The sequence below is a fragment of the Streptopelia decaocto genome (genome assembly GCF_964273445.1).
Source record: "Streptopelia decaocto genome assembly, chromosome: 1".
Taxonomy (NCBI): Eukaryota; Metazoa; Chordata; class Aves; order Columbiformes; family Columbidae; genus Streptopelia; species Streptopelia decaocto.
In genome coordinates, this window is record NC_138663.1 from 45,334,450 (window position 1) to 45,350,624 (window position 16,175).

The 16,175-nt window shown below is 37.2% G+C and overlaps 1 protein-coding gene across 3 annotated transcripts in view; it reads left to right on the top strand.

Annotated features, from left to right (window-relative positions):
• The window catches only part of CDK17 (cyclin dependent kinase 17), a 95,349-nt gene that overhangs the window by 33,370 nt on the left and 45,804 nt on the right, over nt 1–16,175 (top strand). For 2 of the 3 annotated variants that reach the window (XM_082059161.1, XM_082059162.1), the window contains exons 2-3: nt 5,150–5,298; nt 9,874–9,912. In XM_082059161.1, coding sequence (XP_081915287.1) covers nt 5,181–5,298; nt 9,874–9,912 — 157 coding nt within the window. In that variant the 5' untranslated portion in view covers nt 5,150–5,180. The remainder of the gene's footprint in view (nt 1–5,149; nt 5,299–9,873; nt 9,913–16,175) is intronic. The other variant, XM_082059163.1, reaches the window with a different exon arrangement.

The window sequence follows — 16,175 nt, forward strand, 5'->3', positions numbered from 1 at the left end:
CCATCTATTTCTCACTAGTGCGATTAATAGTTTGAAATTGATGTCTGAAATGCTTATGTGATCAGTAGATTTTCTTTTTTTAATTGTGGTAGACTGAGGACATTTTAATAAATGCAAACCCTATGGAAAGCTGCTTTTCTTTTTAGGTTAAGGGGACAATATGCTTGACAGGTGTTTCCTGTTTCTCTTTTTAATTAATATTGTTTGCAGTACTCAAGTTTTTCAGACCTTTCTTTCTGACACAAGCTTGGATTATCACCTTCAGAAATACTTATTCTTAAGTTAGATGCATCTAAAATTATTAATGCAGCCAAACAAATGATTCATAGTTTATTACATGCTTGCCAATATTTAACAGACCTGTAACTGATGTAATTAAAATGCTAGTGGAAGGTTAAATGATTATCTGTTCAGATTTGAATGGTACAGTGAATGACACCGTGGATTTTGAGAATCATTAACAATTATAATTGTGAGAAACATATGAGAGAAAATGTCATTCTTCTTGTTTCTAGTTGTGTGGACTGTTTTCATTCGTCTGTTCATAATACCTTACTTGATTTTCCATCTTAGATCCTAAAAAAAAGTAAGTCTCTTAACAGAATCTTCAGATCTCTTAAAACCTGTGCCACAGTATACCTTCTTGCAATTTTTTTTAAGCATCTTTACAGTTTTGCGCACTACCGTATAAGTGTACCCGTGACATTATAGTGATTTTACAAAATCATACTGAGCGTCCCATGTGGACGTTTGTATCTCCTCCTGTCTGATCCAAAGCTTATTGAAGTTGAAGGCGAGATTCCCACTGACTTCAGGGGGCTTTGAATCAGCAAAATTTTAGTGAGCTTATGGTGTTTGTGACCTTCCAGCAATGAACTGGCTAAAATTTAAGCTATTAAATAACCTCATTGCTTTTGAAATTTTTAGCTGAATTTGTTTGAACTTACAAGGATTGAGCACACAGCATATATTAATTGTGTATAAAGCTCTTACTTTTTTCATTTTCAAGGTACCAAGGCTCTGGGAGCTTGAAGGAGGTGTGGGGCTTTTTGAGAATTCTGGCTATTGGCATTATAAGGCCTCTGATTTTTGCTGAATAGTTGAGTGCAGAATCTAGTTCAGTTATTACTTTACAATCAAAATGCTTTAATGTCTGTCTGCTATGTAGCCAGGGTGGACATTTGTGTCTGCTAAATGAGAAGTGCTCTACTACACGTGTTGTGTGAAGGATTGGTCCGATAGAAAGAAAGGAAGCCAGAACCCACTTGTTTAATCTGGTCTTACCTGGATGATTTTAAAAGTGTAGAGTTTGTTTTCAGAACTGTATTACAGAGATTGCTTTAAAATGGCATCAGGAGCACAGCGGAAGTTTCAGACTATTGGAGCAAACTGAGTTAATGACAATGAGTGTTGGAAAATACTTCTTCTGCAGGTTTTAAGGAAAAGAATGTGTGCAGAAGGTAAATTTTAGCATAATGTTCAAGAATTAACTTGTGTTACTTTTAAAGACAAAAATACCAGCTTCCCAGGGTTAGCCTTGAAATTGTAAGAAGCAACAGTTCCTCTACCACATTGTTGCTTCCTTCATTCATATCAGTATAAGGATTGAACACGTTTGTCTCTGCCAGCTTTTCTGGGTTGTATCAGACAGTATTGTATCAGATTGCTTGTCCTCATTCTGTCTGCAGAAGACTAGAATTTGCATTAGTTGCATTCAAGTGTACGCGTCTATCTGCCGTGACATCTACAATATTTGATTTTGGTATGACTTATTCAGCACAGATAAATTAACAGAATAGAATAGTCAAGCCCTGGGCTCTGTTCTGGAGCTAAAAAATAAAAATAACAGTGAGTATTCTTCTCACAATTGGTAAGGACTGGGGAGAACGTCAGGAGTCCTACTGCATCTGATCATAGCCACTAGATGTATATTGCTAGTCAAGTAACTCGATTTTCAATTTGAATTAGATTTGCCATTAAATCGAGAAAACAAGTATGTGTCTGTGGAATTGGTGAAAACTAATACCAGTCAATTTCCCTTTACTGTTGTTAAACTGAATTAAAATTTACTTTTCTGTTAAATTTGTTACTTTTAGAGAACCAACAATAGCTTTGAACTGTATAGATTATAGAATCATAGGATCATAAATGGTTTGGGTTGGAAGAGACCACCTCTCAAGCCTGTCAGGGTCCATCTGGATGGCATCCCTTCCCTCCAGCGTGTCAGCCACACCAGACAGCTTAGTGTCATCAACAAACTTGTCAAGGGTGCACTTAGTCCTTCTGTCCATGTCACCGACAAAGATGTTGAACAGCACTAGTCCCCATACTGACCCCTGAGGAATGCCCCTTGTCACTTGGACATCGAGCCATTGAGTGCGACTATCCAGCCAGCTCTTTATCCACTGAGTGATCCATCTGTCAAATCTGTGTCTCTCCAGTTCAGAGACAAGGATGTTGTGTGGGACAGTGCCAAATGCTTTGCACGAGTCTAGGCAGATAACATCAGTTGCTCTTTCCTTATCCACTAATGCTGTAAGCCTGTCATAGAAAGCCACCAAATTTGTCAGGTAGATCATATTTGCAAACTCTGTTTGCTGAGGTCTTGTCTCAAACTATCAAGATTTAGCAGTAAAGAAGTCAAGGTTAGAGGATGTTCCAAGTGCTAGATACTGGTCTCCTCCTCCTTCTTTGTGGTGGGTTTTGTTTTTGTCATTTTTTTTGTTTGTTTTGTTGTTTTGTGGGGTTTTTTGTGCCTTTTTTTTGGGCTGTTTTTTGTTTGTTTTTTTAAATGTATGCGTATTTTACACATCTGAATTAGTGAGAGTACTGATGCTTTAAGAAAGAAAATTTGGGTTCGTATTGGTAAGCATCTTTTCCTTTAAAAAACGGAATTGTATTTCAATAGAAGGAAGCATTCACTCACGTGGATTCCCACTCCTGATGCCTTTTTACTATTAAATTATTTCAAAATCAAGCCATGAATCCTGTAATTCAGAATCCTAGTAGAAATGGTGCTTCAGCACTCCATGAAACCCTCCTTTAACAGGAGAAATTTTGTAACTATAGTTAATAAAATATATACGTTTATATTAGTTTGAGATTTAGAATATTTCTTGGATTTTATGATCTATGTGTCTGTAATTTATATGTAATATTCTTCAGCAGTAGACCTTCTTTTTGATTAGAAAATTGTGTAGGCTTAAATATTTGCAAGCTCAGAAGCCAGGAACAGCCTGTTCCATACAAAGGCCCCAGTTACTGCCCAAGTGGAAAATTGGAAAGAAATTGTTGTGCTATCAGGTAGCTTCAGGGCATTACATAGCTAAAAATTGCACATACCCTTTTTGAGAGTAATACATGTAGGAAGATGCAGGTTTCAAAGGACACTATAGGAGAATTGAGTAAAACCACGTATAAAGGATGTGTCCTTCCAATTTTTTTTTAAACTAGGTTTTTAAGAGAAACATAGGCCATTGTTTTGGACGAGTTAAAATAAATGCAGAAATACAGCAGTTTCAAGTAAGGTCTTTAAAGCAGGTCCTGAACAGGAAAAGTAAATGTTCCCCTTGGAACATTCTCTGAATGCAGTTTCTTAACAATAAGAATATCCTGCTTTTGAGTGTAAGAGAGCACAATTATTCATACTAAGGTGTGGCTTTATTGCACATACAGCAACGCATTAAAAGGGTGGTTTTGAAACTGCTGGCTTAGCTGTATCTCCAGCAGTTATATTTTTATTTCCTACATATCTGTACCCAGTGCCTGACTACTTCTGCTTATAGTAAACGTGGTTGTCTAAGATGTTACCATGTTTTGTAATCCACCTCTTTCCCCTTGCATGTGGTTGATCTTTGCCAGCAATTTTAATGTTCATCTGAGGCTTTTGGGCTCAAATCCCAAAGGATTATTTTATCAGTCCTTATGTATTACTTACTGTCCTGTGCCATCTAGTCTTGTGATCATTCAGTCTATGTATGTGTTCTCCTACCACCAACAGACGCTCCCAACTTTTTCCAATTTGTTTTCCTTCTGATTATGTAGCATCTAAACAAAGAGTAAGCTGCACACTTGAAATGTGTGTACTGTAAGGGACAATGTCAATATAAAAGTAATCATATTCACAATTTGTTATTAAACGTAGATCTTTAGAGTACCACTTCTTGCATTTGTGTTTGGAGGAGGACATAGAGGAAAATTTGATTTTCTAATTTTGTATGTGAATTTTGCATTTTGGAGTGTGGAGGCTGATAGATGGAGGAAAAAAAATACGTGAGCAGCTCAGACTTGAAAGTATGGTGTGCTTGTGTTTAATGCTGCCTTTGTGACTATCGGAGTCTATGAGCAGATGAACAAGTTACTCTGAAATAACATCCAGGGCAAATTGTCCATATGGAGTAATGAAGGACAAAATTGTGTTTCTCATCATGTATGGGCAAAAATATGGCACACTGCAAAGTTCACTTACCAGCTCAGACTTGTGGCAACATGTTTATCAGCCTGGACCTTTGTTACTATTGCTTGTTGGCTTACTGCTTTCTACGGAGAAAGTACTTCCCAGTTTAGTCTTATTGCCGAATTGGAAAGAAATGTCCATTCTGTCTGTTGTTATCAGGCCCTGGCTATCTATTTCCCGAGGTGGGATTGGGTTTGAGAATTGCTTTTGTGTTTAAAGCATTTAGTTTTGTCCCCTTCCTCCTTTTGTGCAAAGGGCAAAATATAGAGAAGTTCAGTAATTTCTCATCTATAAACAAAGGGGCTGAAAGAGGGAGAAGGTTCCAGCCTCCTCCTCCTTGGTGGGTTTGGTGAAGGAGGCAACAGTGTGGACTCTATAGGTTTTCTGATGGCTGCTTATTATTAGATTGTAACATTAGTGATCAAATCAGCTATTTTTTAAAGAAACAAATATTTTCATTTTCTCTAACAAAGAAAAATTGCAAAAATGTATGGGCACCTACCTCTGAAGACATTCTTCTTCAGGCCAGTAAAGTAATCCTGCTTTAAGGATATTGTTTTAAGGGTAACTTGCACACCGACTAAATTTTCTGTAAGCTTTCTTGTGTTTTTATGGGAGGTAATTTAATTTTGGGTTTGGGTGAACTAATTTTTTCTCACTTTTTGCCCCCCCCCCTTTTTTTTTTCCCCCCAGGCTTCCTTAAGCCAGACTTACCATTGTTAGAATGAAAAAGTTTAAGAGGAGACTTTCCTTAACCTTGCGTGGAAGCCAGACCATTGATGAATCGCTGTCTGAGCTAGCAGAACAAATGACAATTGAAGAAAACAGCAGCAAAGATAACGGTAAGCATATCTTTCACTTTCCAGAAAATGTAAGAATTGTCATGGGCCCCACTCAAGTGAGTGCTTTTGGGGTTTATATCAGTTTTCACAGTTGCATGGATTTCCTCACTAACCTGTTCTTTTGATTTATCTTACATTTGACTACCCTAGTTCTTTTAACAGGTTGATATGTTGTCACGTAGTGGTTTGGTTTGCTTTGATTTTGAACTGTAATACAGCTATTTATCAACAGCTATCTGAATTGATATTTTAATGTGGTGTGCAGCAAGGATCATAGATGCTCTTTAAATAAACAAATCTATTTTATTAATTTAGCAGGTCTCACATCAACTTCATATGGCTTCAAATTAAATTTTTCCCCCAAATGATTATTTGGTAATATAATTGATAGTAATTGCTTAAGTATCATAAATAAAACTGTTTATGTTATTGCTGGGGATGCAGTGCAGTAGTCTGAGAATTCTGTCACCCCTTCATGTCTCTGAATAGTATTTTCTCTTCAGCAATATGAAGGCATCTGGAAACATTCAGGATAACTAACTTGTCTGTGTATTCTTAAATGAGTCTTTGGCTGATCCCATAAATGTACTGGCTGCTATAAAGTTCACATTAATGATGATACTGCTTTTGAATGCAAACTGCAGTAATAATGACTGGAAAAGATTTTATTGCTTCGTTCTGTTTCCTGGGCTGCAGCTTTTAAGTCATATTTCATCTTTTATGCTGATTAGTAGTATTTCTTGCTTTGCTGACATCTAAGATTTTCTCAAGTATCAAGTGATGTGATTTTTTTTTTTCCCACTTCACACCAATAAATGATTCTGAATTTTTCCATTGGAAACTGACAGGGCTGGGAAATTTGAGCAGAAGTAGAGACAAAGGAATTTTCCCTGCAGACTTTTGAAACCTCATCCAAGATCTGTTGCATACCAAGTTTCTGAAAGCTGAATTTACCTTTGGCAAAACAAAGCTATTCATATTTTTCACTTTTACCCTTAATCCCAGGTATATTCATTGCTATATCCTGTCTTCATTGTGGGCCATGCCCAAGAGTTTGGTAAATTATGTTTATTACAATTTTTTATGTGTTGATACAACAGGTCTACTCTGAAATAATAATTTTAGCATTTTTGCACTGATTTCTGTGAAGTACTTTCTGAAACACTGAGTAGTTTTTCCATGTGGCTTCACTTGTATTAGCCCTTTTACTGATGCGTGTTTTGTTCACACCTGTATATACATCTGACAGGTGATTTTTATTATGCAAATGAGTGCTAAGAATATTACTTCCACACTGGGAAATGAGCGTCAAGAGTTGTTACCAGCATCAGTGAATGTAGTGAACTGAGTTGTTGAATGGATTCAGTTGAAAACTGGACCAGGAAGAACAAAAAGATTTTATTTTAAGCTGTATCATGTTCTCGATGCCAGCTCAAGGGACAGGGGATGTAATAACTCATTAACAGAAGCATGAGCTTATGCCATCTTAAGTCGTGTATGAATCTATGTACAGTTTATAATATTTATCTGAGAATTATCTCAAACAGCAATACGTGGATGTCTTCCGAATGCTTATCACTGAACTTTGACAAACGTAACTTCTCAGTAGGTATCTAAAGTTATAAAACACAATTGAAGAAAGAGGTTCTAATTACAAAGTCATTATTTAGCTTTTAGTGCTCCTTTTATTTTGCTTTACACATTAATTCATTGGCCAAAAGAAAGCTTATGTGCTAATATTGTGTGATACAGTACATGCTATGCTTACAGCTGCAGAGTGTTAATACCTTCCTTGAGTATCTTTGTATACACTGAAGTGTTGTTGATCCTCTTGAAAGAGGAAGAATAGTAAATATAAACTGTGCTGTTGCTACTTGTAACCTTGAACTCATAATTTTATGTAATTCTAAGTTTTACTGACATTTGCTTCCTTTTTTTTTTATATTTGTGGAATGCAGATACTAGTATCTGTCCTATCTTTGATCTTGCAGAGATGAACAGGATACTACTTCATGGATTGTTGTTTTGCTTTGTTTTTCCTTTCCAACCCTCCTTCTCTCAGAAAGCAGGGTTGGAAAAATGCTTGCTACACCAGCTAGTCCTGCTTTTCTAAAGGCAGTTCTAACTCTCCCACAGATCACGATATTTTGAAGGAGTAGTTTTCAGACAGACTGTAAGAATCAGGGTTTGGGCAACAACAATTGCTGGAAAAAACAGTCAGGAAATGAGTCCTCTCTTTTGGTGAAAGACAAGTTTGGTAGAGAACATAGCCTGGGAAAAAAAAACAACCAGTGCACATTATTAAAAAAATTACATACAGAAGAGTGCTTAAATGAGAAAGGTTTATCTCAGAATCTTATAAAATCAGAGTGCTGAGAAGCCTGTATTAAGTGTAAATACCAGCTCAGACACATCGAGGGGGTTTAGCCTCTTGAAGAATAGTTTATAAAGTGAGAGCTGCATGAAGATCTTGAAAGTGCATCTTTTACTGTGATGGTGCTGATCTCAGAAGGCAGGAGTAACCATCTCCCTAGCTTTGCTTTTAAGAAAAATAAACAGCTCCTTTGCCCTGTGGAACAGAGAAACAAAATGCGCCCAGTTTGCAGGCTTTGGATCTGTTCTTTAAGAAACTCGAAAAGCACAGTCTAGTAAATCAAAGGCAAACCAATATCTTGATCTACAGAGAATCAAAGTCAAGGATACAAACAGTCCTCAGAAAGTGGTTCTTCCTATGTGGTTTATTTTTGACTGTTATTACGTCACGAACTTGAGAAGTTGAAGGGCGTTGCAGCTGTTCTCATGCGGGAAGGCAAGAATAGACCCTGAACACTGAAGACCTTTGCAGCTTTTTTTTTTCCATTGTTGTTGTCCAGTTTTGTTTTGTTTTGTTTTTTTTCTTCCTAGCAAATCACCTGTTTTACATCCTGTCATTCCATTCTGATGGCCATGTCCACTGAAGGATATAATTTTATACAAGCTAGCTTTTTTCTTTCCTGGAAAACAGCTGTATAACTGGACCTTAGAGGCTGTACAGGCTGTATCCATAGAAGACCACATCTGTGCTGACCTGGGATTCATGCTCATCTCTGTCTGGTTTTCACATACATGTCCTGTAAAATCTTGATTATAAAGTTCCAGTTCAGCACTGCAGTTCCAGATGTAGATCATATGCACATAGGATCAAGGACCTTTCCTCAGGGTCACCCTTTTGCACTCACCTGTTTCGTTCAGCCCTCTGGCACACATTTCCTCTCTCAGAACAATTGCCTCTGACTTCAAATAGCTGCTGCTCTGATACAGAGACCCACCTTGTCATGAGCTCCAGCTTTGAGTGGGTTGTTCGAAGATTTGCTTTTAAAGAGCAGTACTCCTAATGCAGAACAAATTGTCCCATTTGCAGTTCACAGACATAAAAATAGATGTGCAACTTTTAATTTCTTCGCAGTGCATTGATACCACTGAATCAGCTTACCTTTTGTGTGCAATGTCATTTCATACACAGCCTCCTTCATTGCGTGATGTCAGTACAATCTCAGTATGCAGCACTCATCCATCAGCAGCAAAATGGGATTAGCAGGGATCAACCCATATTGTTCCATGCAGTACCACAGAGCTATTGCACTGAATGTAGAATATCTAACAGTTTTGCTTTTGGTTTTGTGGATTTTTTTTGGAACACCATCAAATTATTGAGTGATGAGAAACCTATATATAATTAAATGTGCCTTACAAATTATGTTCATCGGAATTGGCTTCTGGGTGAGGAGACATCACAAAATCAGATGCATAAACCATAGAAATAGAGGGACCAGTGAAATGCCTAATATACATCTGAAGCCTTATGAACTGTGGACTGTATGAAGTATACTTTGGGCTATTCTTTTATCTAAGTACAGATGCTTTTCATGGTCTCTGTTTCAGCATATAAAGCCAATTAGTTGGATTTGTTGTTTATTTTTCATTCTGTCTTGATTCAAGCAAACTAACAATGTGCCAGCTTGCTTTTTTAATTCTAGATTCTACCTTACTATATGTATTGAGATTAGTATTAAAAATACTAAATGATAATTTGTAGCAGTTGACAGCTAAATTAGCTTCTGAAATTTTTCCTTGCCAATGACATACTAATGAAATTTGGCTAGAAGCAACATCCAAATCATGCATATTTAAAGCCCAATTAACTGCAAAATTTATGCAAATACTTTAAATACATACGAATGTGCTCTCTAATGAAAGCAAGAAAATGTGACCATATTATCTAATATTATGAAATACATTATCACGAGCTCCAAGCATGCTTTTTAGAATAATTACAAGATATGTTAATAAATACATCCACAGCTCTTGCATTAAGATATAAGTAACTTTGAAAGCTATTTTATATTGCCAGTTTTTATTTTACATGTAGATGTATACACGCATACCTACTAAACTAAAACAAGTCAGTTTCTGATAGAAATGGCTTGATGAATTTCTAGAATAATATTTATCTCCATTTGGTGTGTTTTAGCTCAGTGATGTGATCATCGGATCTGGTTTCACAAACACTTGCATAATTCTTTTGTAATTTTACAGGTGTGAGTAATAATGGAAGAATCAGCTACAGTAAAGTGCGTAAGTGTTTTTTAGGTTTAAGGCTTTTAATGACTAGTTACTACTCTGATAAGAGGCATGAATGTTCATAAGAATTGACACGTTGCAGTACTGTCTCCGAACATCCAAATGTCTTTGTAGTTGTAGTCATTGCAAATCATCTTCAGTACAGCTGAGAAATTCCCATTCCATCTGCTACGTGTGATTCCTTGAGTATGGAAGGAAAACAATGTGTTGCAACATATTTTCAAGATGTTCTTAAATTGAAAATATGAGCGCAGAAATGCTTACTGGTAATAAGTCAATACAATTTCTCTGCTGATACTGGAGGAAAGTATCAGTATAAAAATATCGGGGGTGGGGTGGGAGGAGAAATGCCAAGAAGTGGTAGAGATCATTCGAGAGCTACAGATTCCTGCAAATAACTGGCAGTTGTCACAGCTAAATGCTGAACCTTGTATTGTCCCTTACACCGTGCTGATGCTGTTTTTATTCTGGTCTGTATGTACCCTTCTGTGCTGTGGCATACATCAGTTTTTGTTAGTGCTGTTCAGTATGGTTTCTTCATCCCACATACACTGCACAACATGGTGTTCTTTCTTCCCTTCTGTTTTAATTTGCTTCTTCCCACAAAACCTGGGAGCTCTACTCATGTGGAAGTGCTTACAAAGTCAAATGTGCGTGAAAATTCAGTGCCCGAGAGCTCACTGCAGAGACCTGTAGTTTTGGAGCGGGGAGGTTGACCACTCAGAAGTGTTTTCCTTCACAAGCAGAATGCAGGTTTGGCAGGAGAATTCGGTGATTAGATGCAGAAGTAGACTCTAAATACACCAAATATCTGCTAGCGTAGGCTTACTGATGAATATGGAGAGATTTGTTCTCAAGTGGCATTCAGATGGACTTGTTAAGTACAGAAAAGTAAAACAGACAAAACTAGCCAACAGGCTTATTTCTGAAAATGGGGCAAAAAGAAGCCAGGTCCTCTGCTGTTCATTTGGTTGGCAGTGTGGCCTCATGGATGTTTGTCCTGGGAGCGACAGGGTAGCTGTGTGTGGGCAGGCAAGGACGGAGGCCAGGGATACTTGTATCTTGGCTACAGTGATGACTCACATTGATTTAAATTGTACCTGAAACAGTGTTCTGAAGAATTTGGTGTAGTGCAATGCCTTCTGGAATTATGCTTTTTAAAAAGTAGATTAGTAACTGGTGATGTGTCACGCATAGAAGATAGGAGGTACAGGACTACCAAGCTTATGTTCCAGTACACGTTCTGATGACCCAGAGGTACTGTCTTGAGAATTACCTTTTAAATCGCATGAAATATATAAATCTCAAGGGCAGATTTTCGACTTTAAATATGTCTCATTTGATTGTGATCTTGGTACCTAGGCTGAAGAAAAAAACTTAGTGTGTGTGAAGTCAACTTTGAAAGGCTTTTTGTAGTGTCTTTTAGATGTCTTGATCTCATCTTTTGCCTTGTGTATTATCTCTTGTTTCTGTAGTTTAAACAGGCTCCTTGGAAGAATGTGTGTCCTTCTTGTCCCAAATTAAAAGTTTGCAGGGCATTTCAGTGCCATTTTAGTCATTGAGGTACTTCATTTCTGGGAAAAACTCGAAGGCTGTCAGCACGTTTCTTCATGCTCTGCACATGACTGGTGTACCCACATGTGTTTATTTTGAACGATGGGAGGAATCATTTGAGGTTCTCCTAAATATTGTAATAGTCATTAATGTGAAGGTTTCATCTTATTACTTAATGAATAAAAACAATTTTAAGTAGTTTTGCGTGATTGCTCTATTTTTAGAGTGACTTAACGTTTTATTGAATATCGCATAATGGAGTCCATCAAAACAACCCCATAAAATAATGTATGAATATATAAATATATAAATATACAGTATTTTATGCAGTACTCCTCCTGTGGCTCCCTGAGAATGCAAACGTATGGCTGCTTCAGGTTATTTAAATATTTCTTTTGTGGGAGCCATCAACTGCACTCAACTGATTTTACTGAGTGGATCTGACAGCCTTAGAGCAGTGTAATTAGATATCATACAGTGCAGCATACCAGCTCCGATGTCAGAAATTCACCTGGTTACATTCTAGAATTTCTGAAGAAATAAAGGGCTCTTGACAACACCTTTTTCGGGAAAGCAGTTTGTTCGAAATATATTTTGTATTGCAAGTCCAAAAAAAACCACCAAACAATCTCTATTGCCAGTAGACACGTAAAAATTGAGTAATCATTAATAGAGCATACACTCAGATTAGTTAAATGAATGTGTAGTAGATGATGCCAAAACATGATTAAGCTCTATGATAGCAGCATTTGAGACAGTCGATATGAATAATATTAAAAGGTTATCATGATGGATTGCAGGCTTTGTGAATGCAGGGCTGTTTAGAGAAGGAATATTTGGTACACCTATGTAGAGTTTATACACTTCCGCAATCTCTATCAAAACAGAAAAGAAAAATAAAAACAACCAACCCTGGAAGTTTTGTAGAACAAGGGTGAGGCCAAGGTGACTGGAGAAGAAACTGTGTGAAGTCCTGTCCCGTAAAAATCAGTAGCTGATTCTCAGGGCATTTAGTGAGATTTTGTTGTTGTTGAGCCAATCCAAAGTCAAGCTGCAGCTAAAAGTGCCAAGTGAGGTTCTGTCTCCACCCTTGTGCCAGCTCCCGCGCTCTGCGTGCCCCATGATGATCTGGTTGAAAAACCGAAATCAAAATTACACTTATTTCTTGCGGGGGGAGGACCTCGAGCCACCTTTCTGCTAGCAGCAGTGAATTGTGGCAGGCTTGCTGTTGCACTATAATTCCTCCTTGCTTAGAATATAGAGCATGCCTGGGTTCAGTTCCCATTATATACCTAAATCAGAGGTCATAAATGCTACATCTCTGATATCTGTCTTTGATTAGAAAAAAACTACTCCTGTCTACTTAATTTGTATGAAATTAAAACGTAGATTTCTGTATTTGTATGGTTTTCGTGTCCAGAATGGGTCGTGGTTACTGAATAATAATTTTTCTTCCAGACTTCTTCAGCTCTGTCAGAGATTTGATTTAAGGGAAAATGTCACCATGTATGACAGGTGATTGTGATTCTTTATTAAAGCTAGCTGAAGCAAACATCATTCCAAAATTTAGGCAGTGAAATCTGAAAGCCAGCTTGGTCTTTTAATCACGTAATAGAGGTACTCATGAGACATAAAAAAAAAGAAGAGATAGTTGAGTATGTGGCATTAGTTATGCAGAAAGTGTGTTTTACAATGCATTTGTATTCCTAATGAAAACACTTTCTTTCTTTAATCCAGCGGCTGACTGACATGTGACAGTATGTCAGTTGCTGAGGCCTTGTGTAGAAATGCCAGGAAATTCTGCAGCCTGTCTGGAACTCAAATTAAGTAAATCCAGCCCAGGAAAGAAATTGGTAGTGTTGGCTCTTTGTTCAGATAGATGGTCAAGGAAAAGAAACATTGGCGATTTATTGAAAAATTGCTTAACTTGGGAGTAATTTCAGGTCAGGGTTTGTGGTTAGTTTAAATTGCAGCTAAACGAAAAAGAGGAGACATCTTTATAACCTCATGAAATAGTTGGTTTTGACTAATTCCTCATACAAGCTTCTTGGTTATATACACTATTGTTCTACTCTATCCTGGCAGTTCTTATAATTATGAAATTAAAAATTCAGTGCCACTTAAGCATAAATTTCTGTCACTTCACTACTTAAAGATTTCAGCAGCTCATTTGAATTATTTTTCTGTTCTTGTCTGTTTGTTAGCATTGGTGTTGGCATTATTTCAAACTTAGCAAAGCAGTGGTACCTTACTGGGTACTGTATTTTCTTAAAATTTATCTGTGTATTCTAAAACAGATCGGCAACCTGGTCTGGAAACTCTTACAATATTAGAAAGCCAGGCTAGTTATATTTTAAAGAGTATTTTCTCTCAGTGGTACTGTTGTAGTTACTTCGTGTTATGCCAATAATAACGGAAGTTTGAATGGTAGAATGCAAAAAATACAAGAAAATGATCCAAGTGAAATAAAGCAGCAGCTCAGCATTTGCTGAACTTGAAAATCAAGTAATACAACAGTGCAGTCACCATGCATTGGCCAATTGTAAACCTTGCTGAAGGTGCACATTTGGCAAGATAACATGGATGCGGCATTTAAGAAAAAGTGTGTGTGTGTGTATGTATATATGTATGTATGTATATATATATATATATATATGTGAACTTTTAAAAAAGGGACACGTATTTCAAGAAGGGTTCAGGGGCATTGAAAAGAAAACTGTGTTCATCCTCTATGCCAGTATAATATTTCTAAATATTCTCAGAATGTTTCTGTTAACCTTTTTCACATTCGAAGACTCATTTTGCAAGATAGCTTGGTAGCTTTCATGAGAAATTTAAGAAATGAGCTGACATTGCTTGAAAGATGAGTGAAAGAAGTGTTTTGTAACCAAAATAATATAGCAGCAACTGACCAAACTCAGTCAAAAAAGAGCCACTAAGAAGTCTTGCTTTCAGCTCACTTTTTGTATTTACAAGTTTTATCAGTTTGGAATTTCAGATTATAGAGTGCAATGAGGAAAGAGAGCTGGAGATGAATAGTTAATAAGGCCCTTGCTGGAGTGGTTGTGCCAGCGTGAGCCAACACAAGCAAACTGCCCAGGTGCTGCAGAAGCCTCGAGCCATAAGGGTGGCTAGAGTTCTGCCTGGATGTTTTCCTGTCCCCAGTATTGGCATTTGAGGGCAAGTCTAAGATTAGAGCCCAGAATATAACATCATTTCCCCACAGTACTGCACTGGTTTCTAGTTCAGAGACTCCCTGAACTAGGCAGGTCTCTGTGCAGTCAGTAACCCTGAGCAGATTTGTCAGTCTCCCCTTGAGTCTTGTAAACCTCTGATGGTTGTAATGTGATAAGGAGTTTCCGCAGATGCGCGGTGTGAAGAACCACTTAACGGCACCGTCTGCAACCTGCCAGGGCTGGCTGCTTCAGAGACCCTCATGCTGGAGGAGCTGGTGGATGCAGCTGATTCCTGGGTGCCCTCTGCAGCCGTCCTACAAGTCTGTGGGTTGTATCACACCTTCTGCAGTTTTAATCTGAGAGAAGAAGACCAGGACTGTGCATGATGGTATATCAGTACACTTGCATAGTGGCGTTTCTGCTCTCTTTAATTTCCATTGTTCATTTTGGCTGCGGCTGAATATTAAGCCAATAGCTCCATGAAAATACCTACTGTGCTGCTGGACAGACCTCCATCGTGTCAGCCAAGCCTTTGGGTGGTTACTGAGTTATATTTACCAAGTGCAGTGACACCACATAAGGAATGTTAGTGAGTTTTATACAGGGAAACATTTTTTTAAAGACAAACCAAACCTATAATCACAGAGCTAAAATTCTAAGGAGCAGTTTATAAATGTACGTAGTAAAGGCATTTAACTTTTACAGTTTTGACTCATCTTAGTTAAGGCGAGGCAGTTGCACTAAATTCACGCCTCAAAAACTGCAGCATTACCCTTTAAATGTAGTGATTCAGCATCTTAGTAATCCTGCAAAAAAATTGAATTCTTTATGTGAATGAAATGAAATTGTAATTTTGGAAAAAGTACTTAAGAATCTTTGGACAGAGAAAGTTAAATACTCTTTTCAAAAGCACTTTATTTAAATCTCGTATTTCATAAATGCACAAAAATAAAGATGCAATGTCTTATAAATTCATTTCCAGCAAGAGTTTTTGATCGTTTTCAATATTTGCTCCAGTTCTTAGCTGTCATTGTCACATTTGCAAGGAGACAGCACACAATGCAGAATCATGTGAACGTTTATTTAAAAGTTTCTTGCATACACAATGCAAACTTACCTGTATATACAAAAATACTTTTCCACACTGTAAGTCTGTAAGTTATACAGTCATAAAAAGAATAACACTATATGATCCTTTTCCTAACTTAAAGTGTACTACGATTTTTAAAAATACTTGTAATTGAGTGTTACTACTGCTTCTCTTAATCACAAGTATAGTAGTAATCTGAGAGTTTTTGTAACCTTCATTTCATTGTCTGTCTGTAGTTATGCCTGTCCTACTACATGACCTAAATTATTGTTGCTAAATTTTATAATGGCCTCCATAATTTAGAACAGTGCTTACGACAGTGCAGGAAGGTGGTAGTTACCTATGATGGTGAAAGTTATTTCTGTATAATTGGATCTTATTATATTAACCATTTGTGTTTAATTTCTATATACATTTTATGTTTGCTTAATAGTTTT